An 18,476-nucleotide genomic window follows, 5' to 3' on the forward strand; every position below is an offset into this window, starting at 1 on the left:
AGGAAGGTATTGTGTGTGGAACAAACAAACAATAAATCTTTCCCATATTGGCTATAATGCAGAAATAGTAGAGAATTGAAGAGCAGTGAAGAAAATAACTCCTGCCACAAAAATTAATTGTCTATTCAATATACACGTACAACAAGGGAATAAAAGGTCCCTTTGAAAATTGTTCTATTGTGCTATTGGCATTTACAAGTGCTTGAAGTGAGAGGAAAGGCCTTTGATAAGCCAAAAACCGAAATCCCCATAAAAAGAATGGGATCATGATCACTTCAATTTCTCATTTTTCTCCCTTTTTGTCGGGCAATACAACAGGCATATATCATTGGAGTCAGGCAGGCATTCGAAATTATTGCTATATTGCTATGTTACAAATCTTCTTCTTGCAACCTTCAGCTGAATATCGTTTCCTTTCAGTTAACGGCTCCAAAAGCGAACAAAATTACATCATTCGTAACAGGATCAATGAAACATATTAAGAGAACCCATTATTCTAAATCTGCATTACTTTAACTTCTTAATTTGCAGTTTGCAATTCTGAACGATGCATTGAACTTGTAAACGGATTAAGTTAGGAATGCTCAAAGCTTGACAAACGAGAGTCTGACAGAACGGCAAATAGTTGTGTGTCTACAAATAGCTGCAAAACCCATAGTAGCATGCATAAGCAATTAAAATCCTTGTACCAGCCCAAGCGCATACATATAGGCTCATTACATCAATCTTCATGATGTTGTACAAGCATCACTTGTCTGAATACGAAGATCGCGAATGTGGGCAGATTCAAAGAGGAACAGATAATTGATTAATGTATAATAAGTTGGTAAGAAACATGTATAAAAGGAAATGATATTTTACCTTTACAAATGGTCGGTCCCTATTGGGAAAGGAATCAATATAGCTGTCTTTAAGAAGTAAACATACCTGAAAACAAAATTGAAGATGTGTCTGTAAGTATGCAATGCTAGAAATTAGTGGCACTAGTATTTTTTTCCACTGTAAATAAGTTGAAAATAGAAGATCATAGCCCCAGTTTTACTAACCCTGTCACTGTTTGATTGTACATTGGTTATTGTATGAGATCTCAAATCGGAGCAAATTGACTCCAAGTAGCGCCTCATGATGGTCAAAAAATGGGTTGCAGCTTCAGCCTGAGAGACAGTAAATATGAGAAAACAAGATTAGAAGAGATTTTCTGATAATAATGTAAAATGCTGGTCATAGGATCTTACAAGGGGTTTTCTCCCCAACCCAAACTGATAAAGGCGGCCTCCAAATTGGGATGGACTAAGGATTTAGATTTTACCCAACAAATAAAACATTGACCGCATGATTTTTATTACAATGGATTGGCAAATAAAAAAAACCGGCCATTTCCAACCTTTTGAACTGGGCCTAAGTACAATACTTACAATAAAAATCATAACAATTATCATTTTTATCAGATAAAGAAAGAAGGTAGTATAAGTAGCAACAAGAATAAGACATATGGAAAGTCTAATCCAGATTATTAAGCTATTAGCACTGCAAGGCTGCAAGCAGGGATGAAGTTGCACTGCAGGCATACAAAATACATAACATGTGCTTCATGATAGCAATTTTATTGGTTGAGATGCTGGATATATTTCTTTCCTAAGTTTTTATCATGCATGATGTTGGAATAATATGGTTTCTATCATGTAGGGCTGACCACAGTTCAGTTCCAAACTGGAACCGAACCAGTCAAAACTGGCATTAAACCGTGGTCAACTGGTTCTGGTTTCAAACCGAAACCGTTCACTTAAGGTTTGGTTCTGATTCTTCATTTTTTAAAACCGATACCAGTGGTTCCGGTTTGAATCCGTGAAAAACATGTTCTTAAAGAAACTTCCAACTTATTTTTTTGTTTATTATATTTTTTTTGAAGTAACTTTTAAGAATTTTTATTAAATTGATTTAGTTTTTTTCAATAGTAGTATTGATACTTATTATTTATGCAAGCTAAAAACATTTTAAAAATTTTGAAATATATTATTCCCTCCGTCCCATAATGTTTGTCCATGTTTCCATTTTTGGATGTCCCAAAATGTTTGTCCACCTGACTTCCCTCATTATAAACGATTTTAAATTCTAAGAATAACTTTTTTTGTTTTAAAGGAGGACAATTTTAGAAAAGTATGGATATTTTGGATGATGTGATACTATAATTAATGTGTTTCTTAAACTTTATGCAAAAGTTAATAGGACAAACATTTTAAGGAGCGAGTATCTAATTTCGGTTTAAAACCGGATAAAACCGAAACTGACGGTTCTGAAACCATCTTAGAAACTGCTTAAAAGAGGTTCGATTCCGGTTTCACATGTTTTATAATCGGAACCGGCAATTTTGAAACCGAAACCGAAGGTTCTAAAACCGTGGTCATGCCTACTATCACGGGACAAAACTTTTCATTTGAGACAGCTATAAGTACTACCTGCATTTCATTGCACCGATAAACAGGATGCTTCTTAGCAATCGAACTTTGAAATGATAGTCTAGCATGAAATGGTGCAAGTTCTGAAACCAGCTCTTTATACCGTGGAAGTGCTGGCAAGTGACACATCCTCACCTAGAAATTAGAGGGAAAAAAATGAGTGGAAGGAACAGACAACCGTAAGGACACAAATTCTTCATTTGGAAAAATTCAAGCACTCATCAGTTTCCAAGATATTTTAAGAAAAATCTTTCATAGAATGGTCAGGGCAACAGAAATTTCAAAGATCTACTAAAACATTATAGCCCTTTACTTTAATGACAGATGATAAATTCATGTTTGCACATACACAAGCACAAATCACAAAATAGCTCATGTCAGCAAATTTCAATGTCCATGGACTACAAAAGGAAAAAAATTTGCGAAGAGTTATTCGGTGTTTGCAACAAACTGTAGCATAAAGAGGAGTAAAGAAGAAGTCCAAAAGTTTAACAAACCTGATCCTTGAACACGTCAACATGGATAAGATTAGATGTTTTTATCTTCAAGTCAGCTGGTTTACGTTGTATGCCAACCTGGAAAATAAATTAGGATATATCAATACAATGACAGAGTTATTTAGCAAGGCTCTGAACAAAGACCCTAATTAGCCAAATACAGTTTTCCCCACAAATTCTGTGGTGTGTATTTCTCTTCTATGAAGAACTAGCATTGTTTGCAAATGAACACTTCGTTCAAGATCTTCTATATTCTATCCAAAAAGAAACTAAAAGCAGATTGTGGCCCTCATAAGTTTCCTGGATAATTTTTCAGGTAATTAATTGTCAGTTCCTCGTTTCTCTGGCTGTGTAGCTCAGATTACTTGAGTGAAAGATTCAGAAAAGCCAAACAAGTTATTGACACTCTGTAAAATGATTATGGCTTTGCCATTTAAATTAACGATCATGCAATATTTGTTATAAACGTTTTTCAATTGTCAACACGAAAAACAAACTATGAGATACATGGGAATTTTTGATTTGCAACTATAAAAACTACCAAGGTGATCATGCTCATGGGAGATTGTTGAGAACTATACCTGCCAACTGCCTGCTGGCTGTTGTACCCCACAATGCCTAAGCTTAAAAACTTATACGGTCCTAAAACATCTCCCACATCTTCTAAATTCTCATATTTATTGCATCTATAATTTATTGAATGATGATGAGTTTCTTTGAACCAGGGGAAAAAATGATTTAGATCTCTCACTCTTAAATGATACTGAGATTTAATACTATCTCCAAATTTACCTTTTCCACAACCAATTCAGGTGGACAAAGGAGCAGCAAGGCTTATCCAAAAGTAGTTCTTCTACCAATGATCGACATTCAAGATCATTCCATTCTGGATCTCTCCTCAATGGCGTTGGAAAATTTATGCCCAAAAGTTATGGAAACATGTCTCTGTCAGTCACATCTTTCAGCCAAAAGATTGTAACCTTGGGCTTCCTCCTCGTGATAGACCAGCCTACTTACCAGCCTCTAATATAATTGAAATACAATATGCATAGTATATTTCTATTTTAAATATATATTTTTAATATATTTAATTAATAATTTATTTTTAATACATCTTAATCCTATTAAGTTCTCTAAAATGTGACATCCTCAAGACCTTATTTTCAGGCAGTTAATGTACAAGAAAGTCAAGTTGCCCTAAATTCCAAACTAGTTAGACTCAACTATCTGGATTATTTTCCTCCATTCCATCCAGGATAAGGCTACACATTATCCGGAAACTAGTTTATATGCAAAAAAAAGAGATCAAAATTAAATCTTTAGAATACAAGCCATCCAAAAATAAGGAACCCATTTATTCCAACCAGATCATTTGGTAGAAATATGTACACAAAAAAAGCAGCTTAGAACAGTGGGTGTGATGATATGAGGTTCCAGAATAGCACCTAATCAGTCATATGATGTCTTTACCATAACTTGATTTTTCTACAAAGCTACCATCAAATTGGAGTAGAAAAAGAATTTACTCAGTTGACAAAGTCATAACTCCCTTTTCTAAGTTTTTGAACTCTTTTTCTAATAGATATTTCTGAATCACCCTTCTGAAGATGTAAACAAAGTCCCTCAGATGTATCCAAGTGATGCCAGACTGAAGTCTGGTCAACATCAGAATGCACAACCACCATCTGATGCAATATTCCAAATCTTTAGGTTTGGCCAAGGTTTAAAACTTAACCTTTTCCCTCTTCAGCTTCAATCTTATGACCACAGAAATGACAAGGACTGGAGAGTCCTAATTTTTGGAGATAAATTTAATAACGAAGCATACTGCAAATAAAATAAAATTTAATAAAGAAGCATAGTGCAAACAAAATAAACCATTCCGCAAACAGAAACAATTATCGCAATTGCATGACATCTTTTAGTAAAAGGGTAAGTAAGCGAAACTTACAATAAAGGGAACCGGAGCATCAAGAAAATCAAACATCCCCCCAGGTAGAATCTGCAGCAGATAAGGAAAACTTAGCTGAATGGTAACCATAACAATTTGACAAATACCTAATAATGTTTTGAGTATAAATTTCAATATTTTTCTGCACCAAAAGCAATTAAATCAAATGTCATAGACCAATATCTACTTTGACCAAAACCAATAACCACTCTCTTACATCTCAAAGGATGTCATATCCAGAGACCACCAGTTATCCCATCTAATACTTCTCATAGAATTTTAAAAAGTATTTTTTTTTTCTAGAATTTATGGGTATAATGTACAACAAAGGAGAAGGTAGGATGATAATTGCATGTAATATTGACCAAAAAAAAAAAAAAAGAAAAGAAAAGCCAAATGCTATATTATTTTGGCTTATGGGCCAAACAGCCATAAAATCCCTTCAGAGTTTTACCCTTAACATAGGCGAGGCAGAGGAAAAAATTTAAAGAGAAAGACATCAGTAATCAGTGTTTATATGGACATATATTAGTGCAACTAGCTCTTTTATTATAACAATGTATTTGAAAACCACATCTTCTGCTTATTAGTGATGAAATGAACAAGTAACAGTGCCAATAGGAGCAACAAATTTGTATTTTGATTATGCACCCTCTCTTGTGTATTTCAATGTTACTAAAGGTTGAATAAGCAGTTGACCCTTCTAAAACTGTTACTCCACAATGTAAAGTGACAATACTTGAAGTAGAAGGATGTAAGAGATCTGATGGCTAACATCAAATGTGTAGGTAAATCTATGATGTTCTACTCACTCCAAACAGAAACCAGATGGCATAACCACTATTTAACTTACTGGGAGAAATAAACTCTGCCATTGAAATGGACGAATCATGGGAACAAGAGATAAAACTATGGCAGATAGAACACCCTGCATTAGTTGAAACTCAAAGTCAGAGCCAAAAGCCAGTTCTAGCATAACTAGAATTGTCAAAAGCTGCAAATATTGATAAACCAAAATAAATCCAGTCGTCAACAAACTACTGATCTATCCGGCATAGATATTTCTGATAACGGAAACTCACCAGGTTTGGACATACTACAACCACCTGTTTTTCTAATAATACTCCAGAAACTAGTGTCAAAACCTGAAGAAGAACTGTGTGTCAGACTTCAAAAACCTGCTTAAGTTCCTCATGAGCCACATTGTATCTCAACAAAATGGTAAAATAAGATTTATGATGAATCAACCAAGCATTCAGAACTGGGTTAAAAGAAGGGAAATGTGAATTTCATTGAACTATATACAAAAACAGCCAGAACTCCATAGCATAGGTAAGCACCCGTGGAAAATTTACAAACATCCTACAATTCTATAAAGTTGGATACACACACACACACACACACACACAAATATATATATATCAAAGCCATCCATGTCACATAGACAGTTGTAACTAAATCTTTCTTGAGTCCTGATATATTTCAAAATATGGAAACTTCTGCTTTAATTGTTTTTTTCGCTGAAATAACATTTCAGCTGCAGTAAAGGGTTATAATTTTTGTCTTTCCATAATTTTCGGGCGTTTTATGTGTATTTCTTTTGCTATTGTTTATTTTAGCAAATGTCACATCTATCACCAATATGGTAGACCCAGCTCAAGTACACTAAACGGTAACCCATAACTCTGGACCAGCCATGTGGATCCATTTTCTCCATTCCACTATGATAGGGACACATTAGATCAAAAGCTGCTAAATCTTGAAGAAAGGTATGACCACGGTAGACTTATCAACCAATTAAGATCCTATTGACATCAGGTCCTCAAACCTGCAACGCTCGCTTCATGACCAAGAATCCACTAATGCTCTGGCCCATGCCCATTACTAACGATATATAGCACTAGAGAAACTGATTGCAACAGCAGCAATTAATTTAAAAAGAAATTTCAAGCACTGAAGCAAACAGATGAAAAAATACCAATGTACTGAACAATGTTGAATTCAATCCAATGCAACTTTGCATGACAAGGACATTACACTTTCAAGTGACAGAAATCGACATAGTGTTGCAGTTGTCCATATTGATAGTGCAAGAGCTTCCTCAGCAGCAGCTAACTTTGCATTGACCTTTTCCCAACATTAGAAGTAAGCAAATTCATTCATCAAGAATTGTAGCTGAAGAATGGTCGGTAAGAGAAAGAAATACCTCAGCAGCTCCAAATGAATCCAAATAATTTTCAGCAAAGCCCAGGTCAGAAGCTGAATGCCGCCTATACACAATAGCTTGCAAGTGTTCAAGAGGCTGAAATATTATTTCACTTCCTCGTTGGGGTAGAGACTTTGAATGATAGCCGCAAACTATCTGCAGCAAATCATTTTTGTTTTCCTATCCAAGAGTTCACACCCAAAAGGAAAAACATGATTCAATGGAGTAATATATCACATATGTGAAATAATAATGTACAAAAGGGAGGAAATAAAACTAACCCTAGCCCATTCCATTATTAAGTCATCATCAAAATCTTTTTCACTATTTGCAAAAGGCTCATCGTCATCATCATAACATACCATGCTTCTAACTGGACTGCCAAAAGATAATGATATATTACTGAAATTATACCAGAGTAGTGCACCATCTGGTACAGAAGATGACAGCTATCAACTTAAGTTACGCTAAATTGAAATAAAAGCAGGAGGATTTAGACAGATATTATAAATATTACATTATCCAAACAAAAATTGCAAAGATATTTAACCTAAGAAAAATCAAGAAATAATGCAGCAATAATTTTTAGTCTGTCATATGTAGAATACAGCAACAAAGTAGATATAATAATTGTAAATTAACTACCTGAATAAGGTATCAACACTTCCTGGACGCTCAAATAATTGTGCCCTCGAGATACTAAATAATGCATTCTCAGGAGAGGCTTGACCATTTTCATAGCTCCCATCCAGTCTTTCCGGAGCATCAAAATGAGTTTCTGATGACTCAGAAGCACAATCATCAAAATCTTGTGCATTCTTCTTACTATCCTTTTCTACTTCCCTTGCTTGACTTAAATCTGAAGCCTCACTAGCAGAACCACTTCCAGGAGAATGAGATTCCCATTTCTTTGGTGATGAGCTATGGACCTCATCATCTGATATAATTCCAGCAGCAGCAGCAGTAATGGCCACTGCACTGTCAACAGGTATTGCAGAAGCTGTCCAATCAAAAGCAAACCCCCCATCAGGGTAATAAGCATTCATATTCATTTGATCATGTTCTTTGGTTGCTGAAGTGACACCACTCAGTGACACTTCACTGACAAACTGTGTTATACGATTCAAACGCTCCTGTGCAATGATACTGCATTCAAGAAAGTACATGCAGTAAATCATATTGAATCAATTCTAATAAACTTATCGTATCCCACAAAAGAGAAACTATTGCTTCTTAAAAGTCAAATGAAATTAATTAACCTGTTCAACATCTCATAGTGTAGCTCAAAAAAAGGAACTCGGGTTAGCACACAGTAGCAACGAGGTGCAGAAACTAAATAGCGGCCGCAACGTCCAGATGGTTGCCCAGATGACTGTGGGAGGGGTGACATGGTGCCTAAAATACCAGGTGGCCTCTGAACAATTTCTGTTACATGTAAGCAAACCCCATAAAGTGTATCATTATCTGCAACCTGATCAAGGGAACAAAAAATATATTAAGCATCCGCCAATTTGTATCACAAACCTTCTCAAATCACTTTAAATTTGCTAGTCAAATGGATTTTTTTTTTTTTTTTTTTTTTTTTTTTTTTTTTTTGAAGCAGATACACTGAAAAAGGTTTGATCAAATTATTGCAAAGAGAACCACAGTTTAGTCAAGCATCAAAAAATAGATTTAGTAAATATCATGATGACAAAATCCAGATGTAAACCAGAAGTCTGAAAATTTAACCAAAACAAAATTAGCTGCAAGAGTTACTGCAACGGAAATTCAGATTGGAATCACTCTACAAAAACAAACATAGGGGTAAAATATAAATGATATGAAGAAATAACATTTACCTTGAGAGAGAATATGAATGCTAAATCATCTCGGCCCATATGCTCCTGCAGGAAAGAAAAACAGTACTGAAAAGTAACACTTGAAGCCAATTAAGATTAGAGTAAAAAAAAGCATCATTGCTCATAATGCACGAGGGCATCAGGGTTACTCAGCTTCTGAGGTGATCAAAGCTAAAAAACTTTGCTAATGCTAATAGAAATAAAGTACTCCCTCCGTCCCATTTTGTTTGCTTGTTATTCCGTTTTTGGATGTCCCAAAATGTTTGTAAGGTTTCTAAATTTAGACATGTAAAAAATTATTTTTTTCCATAATAACCTTTATAATGTTCATTGAATGAAGGACTTTTAGTATCTTAATGAGTTATTAAGGATAAAGAAGGGCAAAATAACTTTTGTTAACTAAATTCTTAATATGCGTGTTTTGTCAAACCATGCAAACAAAATAGACGGAGGGAGTACTAATTAATTTTGACAAAGAACATATTTATTCTTGAAGCAAAGAAATAGACATATTATATGACTTCTGAATCCCTTCGGATTCTCTCATGCTTTTATTTGCTCATTAGGCATAGATTACAAATGTGGATAACACTTAAAAACAATGCACTCTTCCTGAAAAAGAATAAGTAATGCTGAGAGCATAGAGGATCATTAGGAATCATAAAGCCATACACAGGAGTTACTCATATCATAGGACACACGAAAGTGAGACATTGCTTTGCATACCTGTCCATAAATAAGTTCATTTAGCTCACTTAATGATGGAGTCCTCTCCAATAACCGTGTCTGTACAATGACAATTCACAAATGAGAAAGTGAATGGTGATTAGCACTAGAACATAAACAAAGTACATTAACAAGTGAAATATAGTCGAGAAATCAACATGTATCTGAAAACCATAATTTCTTTTAAACCAACTAGACATTAATCTCAAACTTGTTCGAATCAACTATATGGATCCATTTCCTATATTGCTGTTTGTTTAGAGCTACATCACCATAAAGATCTAGAGCTGTTAAATCCTTCTCAATATTTGCCCCTGCATTGTTCTATGCATACACCTTGATTTTATTATTTCCAACAAATTCAACATGTTCATTTTTTATGTGTTGTTACGTTTATTGGTCAATGATGCATATGTCTAAACCATCTCTCAATTTCTCTTAATTTTCCTATAATAGCTGGCACTTCTACCTACTGAAATGCATTCATTTCCCTTCCAATCCATTCTTCCATTTTAGTACATACATTTGAGCATTCTCATTTTACTCATGCTAATCCTCTGAAAATGATTTTTTGCTATGCCCATACATTATAGTTAATTGAAACATAGACTTATAAAACTTTCCCCGCTACTTAGCTCTAACATTTTGCAATCACATAGGTCTCCTATTGTTGCACTTTTCTAATTTGTCCATCTTGCTTTAGTCCTACAATTGACATTCTCTTCATTTCCCTAATCTCTTTGTATAATAAATAAAAGTTATTTGAAGTGAGTGATTTGTGGGACCTCTATGCTGCCCAACTGGCCTCGCTTCAATCAACTCTAAATTGCAGCTCGAGTACTTTGTTTTAGGTCTACTTAACTTGAAACCCTTGGACTCTAGAATACTCCATCTTTAACTTCTTGTTAACACCAAGTTGGGTTTCATCTATTTAAACTATACCAAGGGACGGGGGGGTGAGCATTCGGTTAACCAAACTGAATTAGCTCAGTTTCGTTTTATCCGCATATATTTTTATGGTAACCAAATCCAAGACGAAATGGTACAAAAACCAATCCAAACTGAATTGAATCAGTTTCGTTCGATTAGGATACAGTTATCCAAAATTAGCAATTTGGGGCTTAAAAATAAATAGGTTAATTATATATGGTAACCGAACCAAAAACAAAAACATTATGGTTTTGTGTATCCAAACTAATTGGTAAAGAAATTTCTAAAATAACTACCCGAATCCAACCAAAATGACTCAATTTGGTTAGTTTTCGATTAGAAACCTAGTATTGCTCACCCCTACCAAGGGATCATATCCTCTTGGATATGCTTTGCCAAGTTAACCATCTCAAAACCTAAACTTGATCTAATCCAACAGCAGTTGGAAATTTTTTGTATCATCTTCAACAATCTAAACAATAGAAACTAACCCTTTGGCACCCTTATGTATTTAATAGTATAAACATAATTGTAATAGATACACTTTATACAATTCTTTGAAAAATAAAATATAGTCCATATGACGAAAAAGAAAATGCCTCTTCAACCTTGCAGGACTTTATGATGGGAACAAATGGTGTGCTAAGATAAAAAATATATGGAACACTCTATAAAGCCTCACTGCCCCAGTATATTCTTTTTTAAACCATAAATAGTCTAAGCAACATGTTTACCACCGATATTATTTTTCCAGCTCAATGTTACGAATTTGTTATGTGTATCTATGTGCACACCCACACCATTCATTCAGTTCGTATTTATCAAATCTTAGTTTTGTTAAAGATGGCTGCGTAACAACATGGTCTAGGTTCTCATATTGCTTAAGAGTGGACCATAATATCATGGTATACATAAACAAAGCTAAAAGTTCGTTTTGAATATGTATCACTTGTCTGAATATAAAGAGAAAGAAGGAACATGAAAAAAATAGAAAAAAACAATGAAGTAAACATGAGGCAATCATGCAAATCAGCAATTATTCATGTAGCACATAAATACAAACAGACTAAACCTAGAGACCACAAGGAAAAGATCAGTAACATCAAACCTTAACACCTTCAGGAAAGCAGAAAGAACCTAAATCCTTTTGGCGCATAGGTAATCTCTTCCCAGGAGGATATTTGAAAAGTATCTGATAAAGAGAAAACAATTATATAGTCAGCTACTACAGAAAGAGGACAAGAGTTTAGAGCTTTGTTAAACTAGTTGTCACTTAACCTGGGGTTCCATTGAAGGAAATGTAGGCCCCCGAAATTGATGCAACATTTTATATGCTATTACATCAGATTTTGCTGCCTCAAACTCCCATTTCTTTCTTCTTGCAAATACATCCTCTACAGCCTCAAGATTGGCATTAGGATGAAGCCCAACAATAACAAAGTGTTCAAATAGTGAGGTGGGCTCCTGAAATTTCGTATTGTCCTACACCAACAACTACATTATTTTATAGCATAGACATATAAAAATCATTATATAGCTTGTTTTGAAAAATAAAACGTAGAAGTATGCGGCGGGGGGGAGGGGGGAGAAGCAGTAGAGTAAACTTCAAATTTCAGAACTAGAAAAGGATATTGGTAGATCAATGATTACAAATTGCAAAGATCACCTTTACAGATAGCAAAACCACATCCCTCCAATCATCTTTGTTTGCCATAATTCCTTAATAGTGGAATTCCAAGAATCAAGTCAATCAAATTACAATACTGAGAAAAATAAATGGAGGAAGAATAAAGTCTATGATCTTTATATCAACCATCATAGGACTCCATCAGGACAGTGAAAAAGGGACTGAGGGATTGATGAGATGAAGGGAGACATTTTTACCAGTTAAAACAATGCTTTACATAAAAATTGACATTGGATTTTTTAACTTAATGCAGCCTAAATTGACATTGCATCGTCAAAATACTTAATGCAGACTAGGTCACGCCACCCTGACAGAGTTTGGTTTGGCTGGAAAGCATAGATGGAGCTAAACAAATAATTCATGAAATATACAAGAATAAAGGCTTTATTTTTATTATTTTTTTTTTCCAGTTCAGTGGCAACATGGCACCAAGGGGGCAGCTTTCACAAAACCTGAAGTGTTAAAGGGTGAGAAAAGCCACCATTATATGAGCCAATTGAGCCCTATTATGTTAGTCAAATATGAACTTGTTACATCAAGACATACATAAAAGAGTTTAACAAGGAGCGATGCATATCCCAGTGTACTAAGAAATTGTTTTGCATTAGACTTGCCCACTTTTAATTAAAATTTTGAACAATGCTTCACTAAATAACAGCTCAAAGAGCAATACAAGCAAACTCCACTCTCCAATCCAATCAAAGGCAGACCATCCAGAATGAATGGGGGCATTCACGGAAAAGGGAAATAATTCCAATTTAGCCTAAGAATTCAAACTTGGTGAACAAGTTTGGAAGTAAACCCACTACCATCTAAGTTAATCCTTGGGGTTATACAAGAACAAAACTTTGAAGACATATAATATTCTAAAGAATAAGATGATATAGGTATGCCTCTAAGTCAGAGAGCATATAATTGAACTTCTATGTTGCATTGACCAAAGAAGATGAAAAAAGAGAACACCATATTTATAATTTCATAACAAGTTAAGAAGTGAATGTTTTGGCTCTAAGACGAGCAACATTGCTATTTTTCTATATTGTAATGCAGAATACTATAAAACCACAACAAAGGGGCAAATGGGTTTCTTTTGCTCTTATATTGTAGAAGATGATGATTAAACAAGGAAGCAAGTTGTTGTTACTATATAGCTGCCAAGTTACAAAAACAAGCCGGACACCATTGCAATTGCAGCTATAGTGGAAGTGAATTTTACATTAAACTGGTAAATTGCATCAAACTTGCAATAATTTGACTAGTATGCTAGAAAAATACTGGTTTCAATGAATTCTGAATTTTTACATCAAAATATTATATGCCTTTAAAGTTTAGACATTAGTAAAACTTAAACAAGCAAATAAAAAAATAAAAAATAAAAAAAAAGGAAATGCAACCAATGGTATCGTACCACATTATAGAACAATTTTTGCCAATATGGGAGATTAAAGCATGCCGGTCATTATAACTATAGAAGTCATTAAAGGACTTTTATGGCTATTAGACAACAGTAACAACCAGGATGGTTGTGATTTGAGAGAATAATGCTAATCTAAAAAGTAAAAACTATTATGCAAAATTCTTTTTTAAAACCAGGAATAGAAGACAATAGAGATGTGTAGCATCAAGCACGACGGACAACAAGGATCTATAGATCTGTTGCATCAAGAAATCTGGGGATAAAAATTAATTTAGGCAATAAAGAAAAGAAAAAGGTGCATATGATGATTGTGTTTCTGACTATGATGATTGTGTTTTTGACACCAAAGGCATGGAACTAATTTTTTATTGTAGGTTCCTATTTTTAAAAACTCAACATTCTACTTTAATCTCCCTAAAATTTATATAAGTTGTGCCGATCTCCAAACCTCATCCCAAAGGATAAGTAGCTGTAATTTCAATCATAAGTGATGGAGATCATGCATAGATAAGGAGAGGAATCATCTTAAGATAAAATATTGGGGGTTATCTAATAATTTAATGGAAGAATGCAACTTGATGCACCAGACAAAAAATAACATGATGAAAAAAAGTTGAAATCACTTCAGCATGCAGTTTGCAAATATTTTTAGATCTCTAAGTTTGTCAATTTTGATTCTAGAATTGAAAAGCAGTTCAGAGTTAATTAAACTGGGTGTAAAATTTTCGACAATTAGAATCTTGAAATAGTAAGAATGTCAAAAATAAGCACTAAACGTGCAAGCTCACTCAACTCGAAGGGATGAACATCCTCTGCCTGAGCCATACTTACATACTATAAACTGCAACACAGCTGGTTTTGAGCCTCAATATAGAAGAGTAGTTAAAAGGATAGTTGATGTCTGACCTAGAACTAGTCACTTTGCATGAATAAGAAAACAAAAAAGAGTTAACACAACTACTTTAATCTTAAGGATGAGCTAGTACAATGGGTTGCCATGAAGAAATAACCAGGAATTCTTCCAAGATGACACATAGATGTTTCCAATTCAAAGCAAAAAATGCAATACTGATCTATTTCAACGTCTAATACACTAAATGTGCTTTTAAGTTTTTGATTAGAAATACTTAAACTGCTTTGATAAAAAAACATAAATAAAGTTTTAAGCTGAAAAATAGAACCAAGTCAAAAAAAAAAAAAACAAGGATAGAGTACCATAGTTTTGGAATGAAGCTGATACCACTGGCGTTTCTGATTTGCCAAGACCTCAGGATTGAAACTGTAATCTTGTCCTCTCGAATTACCACCCCATCGCCATGCCTTTTGCATCTGAGTTTTCAATTTCTGAAAACTACTGCTACGATGATGCCCCAGGGACAAAACTTCACTTTGACACCGCCTATGCACTGGGGAGGGTGGCTGAACACTCAGATTGCGTGAGAAACCATTGTGCGCATCATCACCCATTTTAAATGGCTCCTTAGATATTTTCTCTAACACAGCATGCGGAGATATTGGCCGGTCTACTTCTGACCGATCCTCTTGTGATGCAGCATCTTCCTTTGTTTGCATCTTCTTAAGCACTTATCTCATCTTGTACATTTCAGCCCTTTTAAGCTATTAAATCCTACCCTCCATTAATTCAAACAACAAAAGCCCCAACCCAGAATCACAAATTCACATCATGCACATAGTCCACAAAGATATTATCACTTTAATTCAAATATCCAAACTCCAACGTACACAACAGCAGATATGAAATGGGTTCTCTCTTGACCGTTGTTGATCCTCAAATCATAATGGAGCCTTTAAATTTTAAATTACTTGCACATTCAGAATATTTATATCACTACAAAAATAATCACAAAAACTTCAAAATCTGAATGTCATATTATGAACACCTGCTTGCAAAAAAATAAAAAATAATTTAAAGGGTCAAAGCAGACGCATTAATTCAGAAAATAAAGTCCAAAATCAGGAATTTAAAACAACCCAATAGCTATATCTACAATTGATAATGTGAAATTATAACCGAAATGGAGATGATTGTCATAATTTCCAATTAAAAAAATAAATGCTAATTTGACAAGTAATTATTAAAATTTTGCCAATACTGTTCATACCTTGTTCTTCTCTCTCTGGCTTTTCAGGTTTCCAGGTTATTGTATCTGTACCGCAGAGAGAGATACCAAATATAGACGAGAAGAGGAAGTTACAAATAAAGGAAGGAGATGTTGTGTTTAAGCGAACTATGCTTTATAACAGAGGAGAAAAGGAAAAGACAACTCAGGTTTCATTTCCGCTTCTTCAAAATTATATTGACCCCCCCAAAAAAATACAGAAAATAAAAAAATGCCCTAATTTGAAAATTAGTTAATCATTTAATATCACAAAAGATATTATATTAGTACTTTGTTCCTTAAATAACATTTAACTGATATATTAATTAGGGTTGAAAACTATATAAGAGCAATCATTATTATATTTAAAAAAAAAACTATTGCATTAAATGTATATTACATAACAATATTGATTTTTTTTTGTTTTTTAAATTAATATTGTTATGTAAAAGTTTAAACAGAAATGAACTATTAAATATTAGATAATTTTTAATCTTTTATATAAGAAAATAAACATTTAAGCACTAAATTATGAGTTATTAATCTAATAATAGTTTACCAAATCTTATAAACTAATCTATGTATTTGCCAAATAAAAGAGATTTAATTATAAGTATAATCATACTTAAGGGATTAAAGAGTAATTTTAATAATTATTTAATAATTATTTACGCTTGAATAATTTAATGAATATCTCTAAATTTAAATCTCAATGCAGCCTAGTTTATTAATTTTTTCTTTCAAAAAAAATTTAATTTAATAATTCTGTTTTCAACAAGGAAAAGGTCATTCATATATTAATTTTTGTATGTAAAGTTTATACTAAATTATTAGTTTGTGTAATATTTTATTTCTAGAAATATAACTTCCACTAACGAGAAAGTGGTTTTGACTTTGAAGTTCAATGCGTCGCGTGCATGAAAAGACCGAATTTCCACCTCAAAATAAACCTGTAGGCTCCACTTCCTTGCAATTTGCTGCGCTGTTGTTAGTGTGTAGATCTTCCTTAAATCTGAACCGTTAGATTCGAATGTAATATCAGAAAGGCGGAATACTTCACTTTCGTCCTTGAAAGCGTTTCTTGCACGCGTTAGGCATGTGTCAAATAATCTAATGTCATTAAGATTTGAATCAATTGAATTACTCCAATTTATTACTTTATAGTAATTGTTTTGGTATTTGTGATTAATAGTACTTTCAATTAATTTTTTTATTATTTAGATAGAAAATGAATATTTTTTTTTATTTGTGATTGATATATTTTTTTTATTAATAATATTTTTAATTGATTTATTAATAGTATTATCTTCCAATCAATTTATACATGGAGTTATAAAATAATTAAAACTATTTGAGTTCGATTTGATAAAATCTCAATTAATATTAATTTATTAATAAAAATAAAAAGTACAAATATAGATTAAATTAAATTTCTTTTTGTGAACAATATTTATTATTTGCATACTCAACTCAAAAGTTTGTACAATGATTCAAATTTATAATATATATTAAAATTTAAAAATTTACTATAAATACAAGTTAATTAAATATAAAATCAATTTCAAACATATTATTATTAATATTTGAGATAAAATATTAATATGAAATAAAAAATATATATTAACAAAGTTTATAATTCTAATCAGTTACATATGCTTATAAAAAAATTCAAATTCACTTGAAAATTGATCAAAATATTGAGTTTTATATTAAATCTGCAGTCAATTCGAACTCAAATTATATTTAATTAAACAATTTTAATTGATATGTTCTTTCAATTGGCTCGACTCAATTTAGTTATACATGCTTCTTTATATACAAAGAAAATAATTTTTCTTTCCAAATGGAGTAAAGTTATATTGATTTAGTAATTTTAGGAATAAATATATTACGCTATCTTATGCATTATATATTATTTAAATCAATTATATAAACATAATATATTAAAATAATATAAGAGAAAAATAAAAATATTTTTTTGTTCACTTATTTATTGAATTGACAAACACGTAGCATGAGAATAAAATAGACGAACAATTATTAGTATTTAGTCTATTGAAAAAGGGCGTGTTTTGAACGCGCACAGGAGCAATAGAACAGTGAATTTACAGCAGAAGCACGATTCGCGCGGAACCGTCCGAAGTTCGCACATGCTTATTTCTCGATAACCGAAAATTCATTTTCTAGTTTTTAGTAATTTCGGATATTTTGACTTTTGGTGATGGTAACTTTTGGATGAAGATTCTTAACCTTTTTTTTTTTCTTTTAAATGTATTTTGCAAAAAAGTGTTTTTTTTTTTAGTAAAACCAAATTTAACGATAATAAAATATAGTTAATAAATTTTGTATATATATTTTCTAATTATATATATATATATATAATTAGAAAATATATAAAATAGATTTCATATGAAAATTAAAATATTGAATTTTCATTTTTTTAAATGTCTTAAAGTTTCGACTTTAAGAATATAATTATTTTTAGAAACTAACTAATTATATTTATGAGTGTACTCTACCAGAATTTTGAATTAGTTATTTTCATGGGTTATAATTCATAATAATTAAAGTAGAAGTACCAAATTATCATTTCTAAAAAAGAAATAGGCATGATTATGAAAATGGCATAGAAGGTTTAAAATTTA

General features: G+C 32.6%; 1 protein-coding gene across 3 annotated transcripts; it reads right to left on the reverse strand.

Moving 5' to 3' along the window:
* Positions 1 to 86: 86 nt before the first annotated feature.
* Positions 87 to 15,992, reverse strand: LOC105644462 (DENN (AEX-3) domain-containing protein). Of its 3 annotated transcripts, none has more exons than XM_012229818.4 (19): positions 15,835 to 15,992; positions 14,927 to 15,612; positions 11,886 to 12,089; positions 11,716 to 11,799; positions 9,678 to 9,737; positions 8,952 to 8,996; positions 8,370 to 8,581; positions 7,756 to 8,256; positions 7,392 to 7,488; positions 7,111 to 7,290; positions 6,942 to 7,031; positions 5,987 to 6,049; positions 5,758 to 5,832; positions 4,905 to 4,955; positions 2,954 to 3,031; positions 2,457 to 2,591; positions 1,047 to 1,154; positions 862 to 927; positions 87 to 643 (listed from the first exon to the last, which is right to left on the reverse strand). In XM_012229818.4, the coding sequence occupies exons 2-19, from the start codon at positions 15,281 to 15,283 to the stop codon at positions 575 to 577; spliced, it is 2,475 nt and encodes an 824-aa protein (XP_012085208.1). In that variant the 5' UTR covers positions 15,284 to 15,612; positions 15,835 to 15,992; the 3' UTR covers positions 87 to 574. The 3 variants fall into 3 exon arrangements, with proteins under 3 accessions (XP_012085208.1, XP_089574862.1, XP_089574861.1); XM_089718735.1 differs by having other exon boundaries at positions 631 to 755; XM_089718736.1 differs by lacking the exon at positions 15,835 to 15,992 and having other exon boundaries at positions 11,886 to 12,101; positions 14,927 to 15,064.
* Positions 15,993 to 18,476: the final 2,484 nt, after the last annotated feature.

Source organism: Jatropha curcas, chromosome 3, assembly GCF_041381405.1.
Source record: "Jatropha curcas cultivar XTBG-Jc1 chromosome 3, XTBG_Jcur_1.0, whole genome shotgun sequence".
NCBI classification, from domain to species: Eukaryota; Viridiplantae; Streptophyta; class Magnoliopsida; order Malpighiales; family Euphorbiaceae; genus Jatropha; species Jatropha curcas.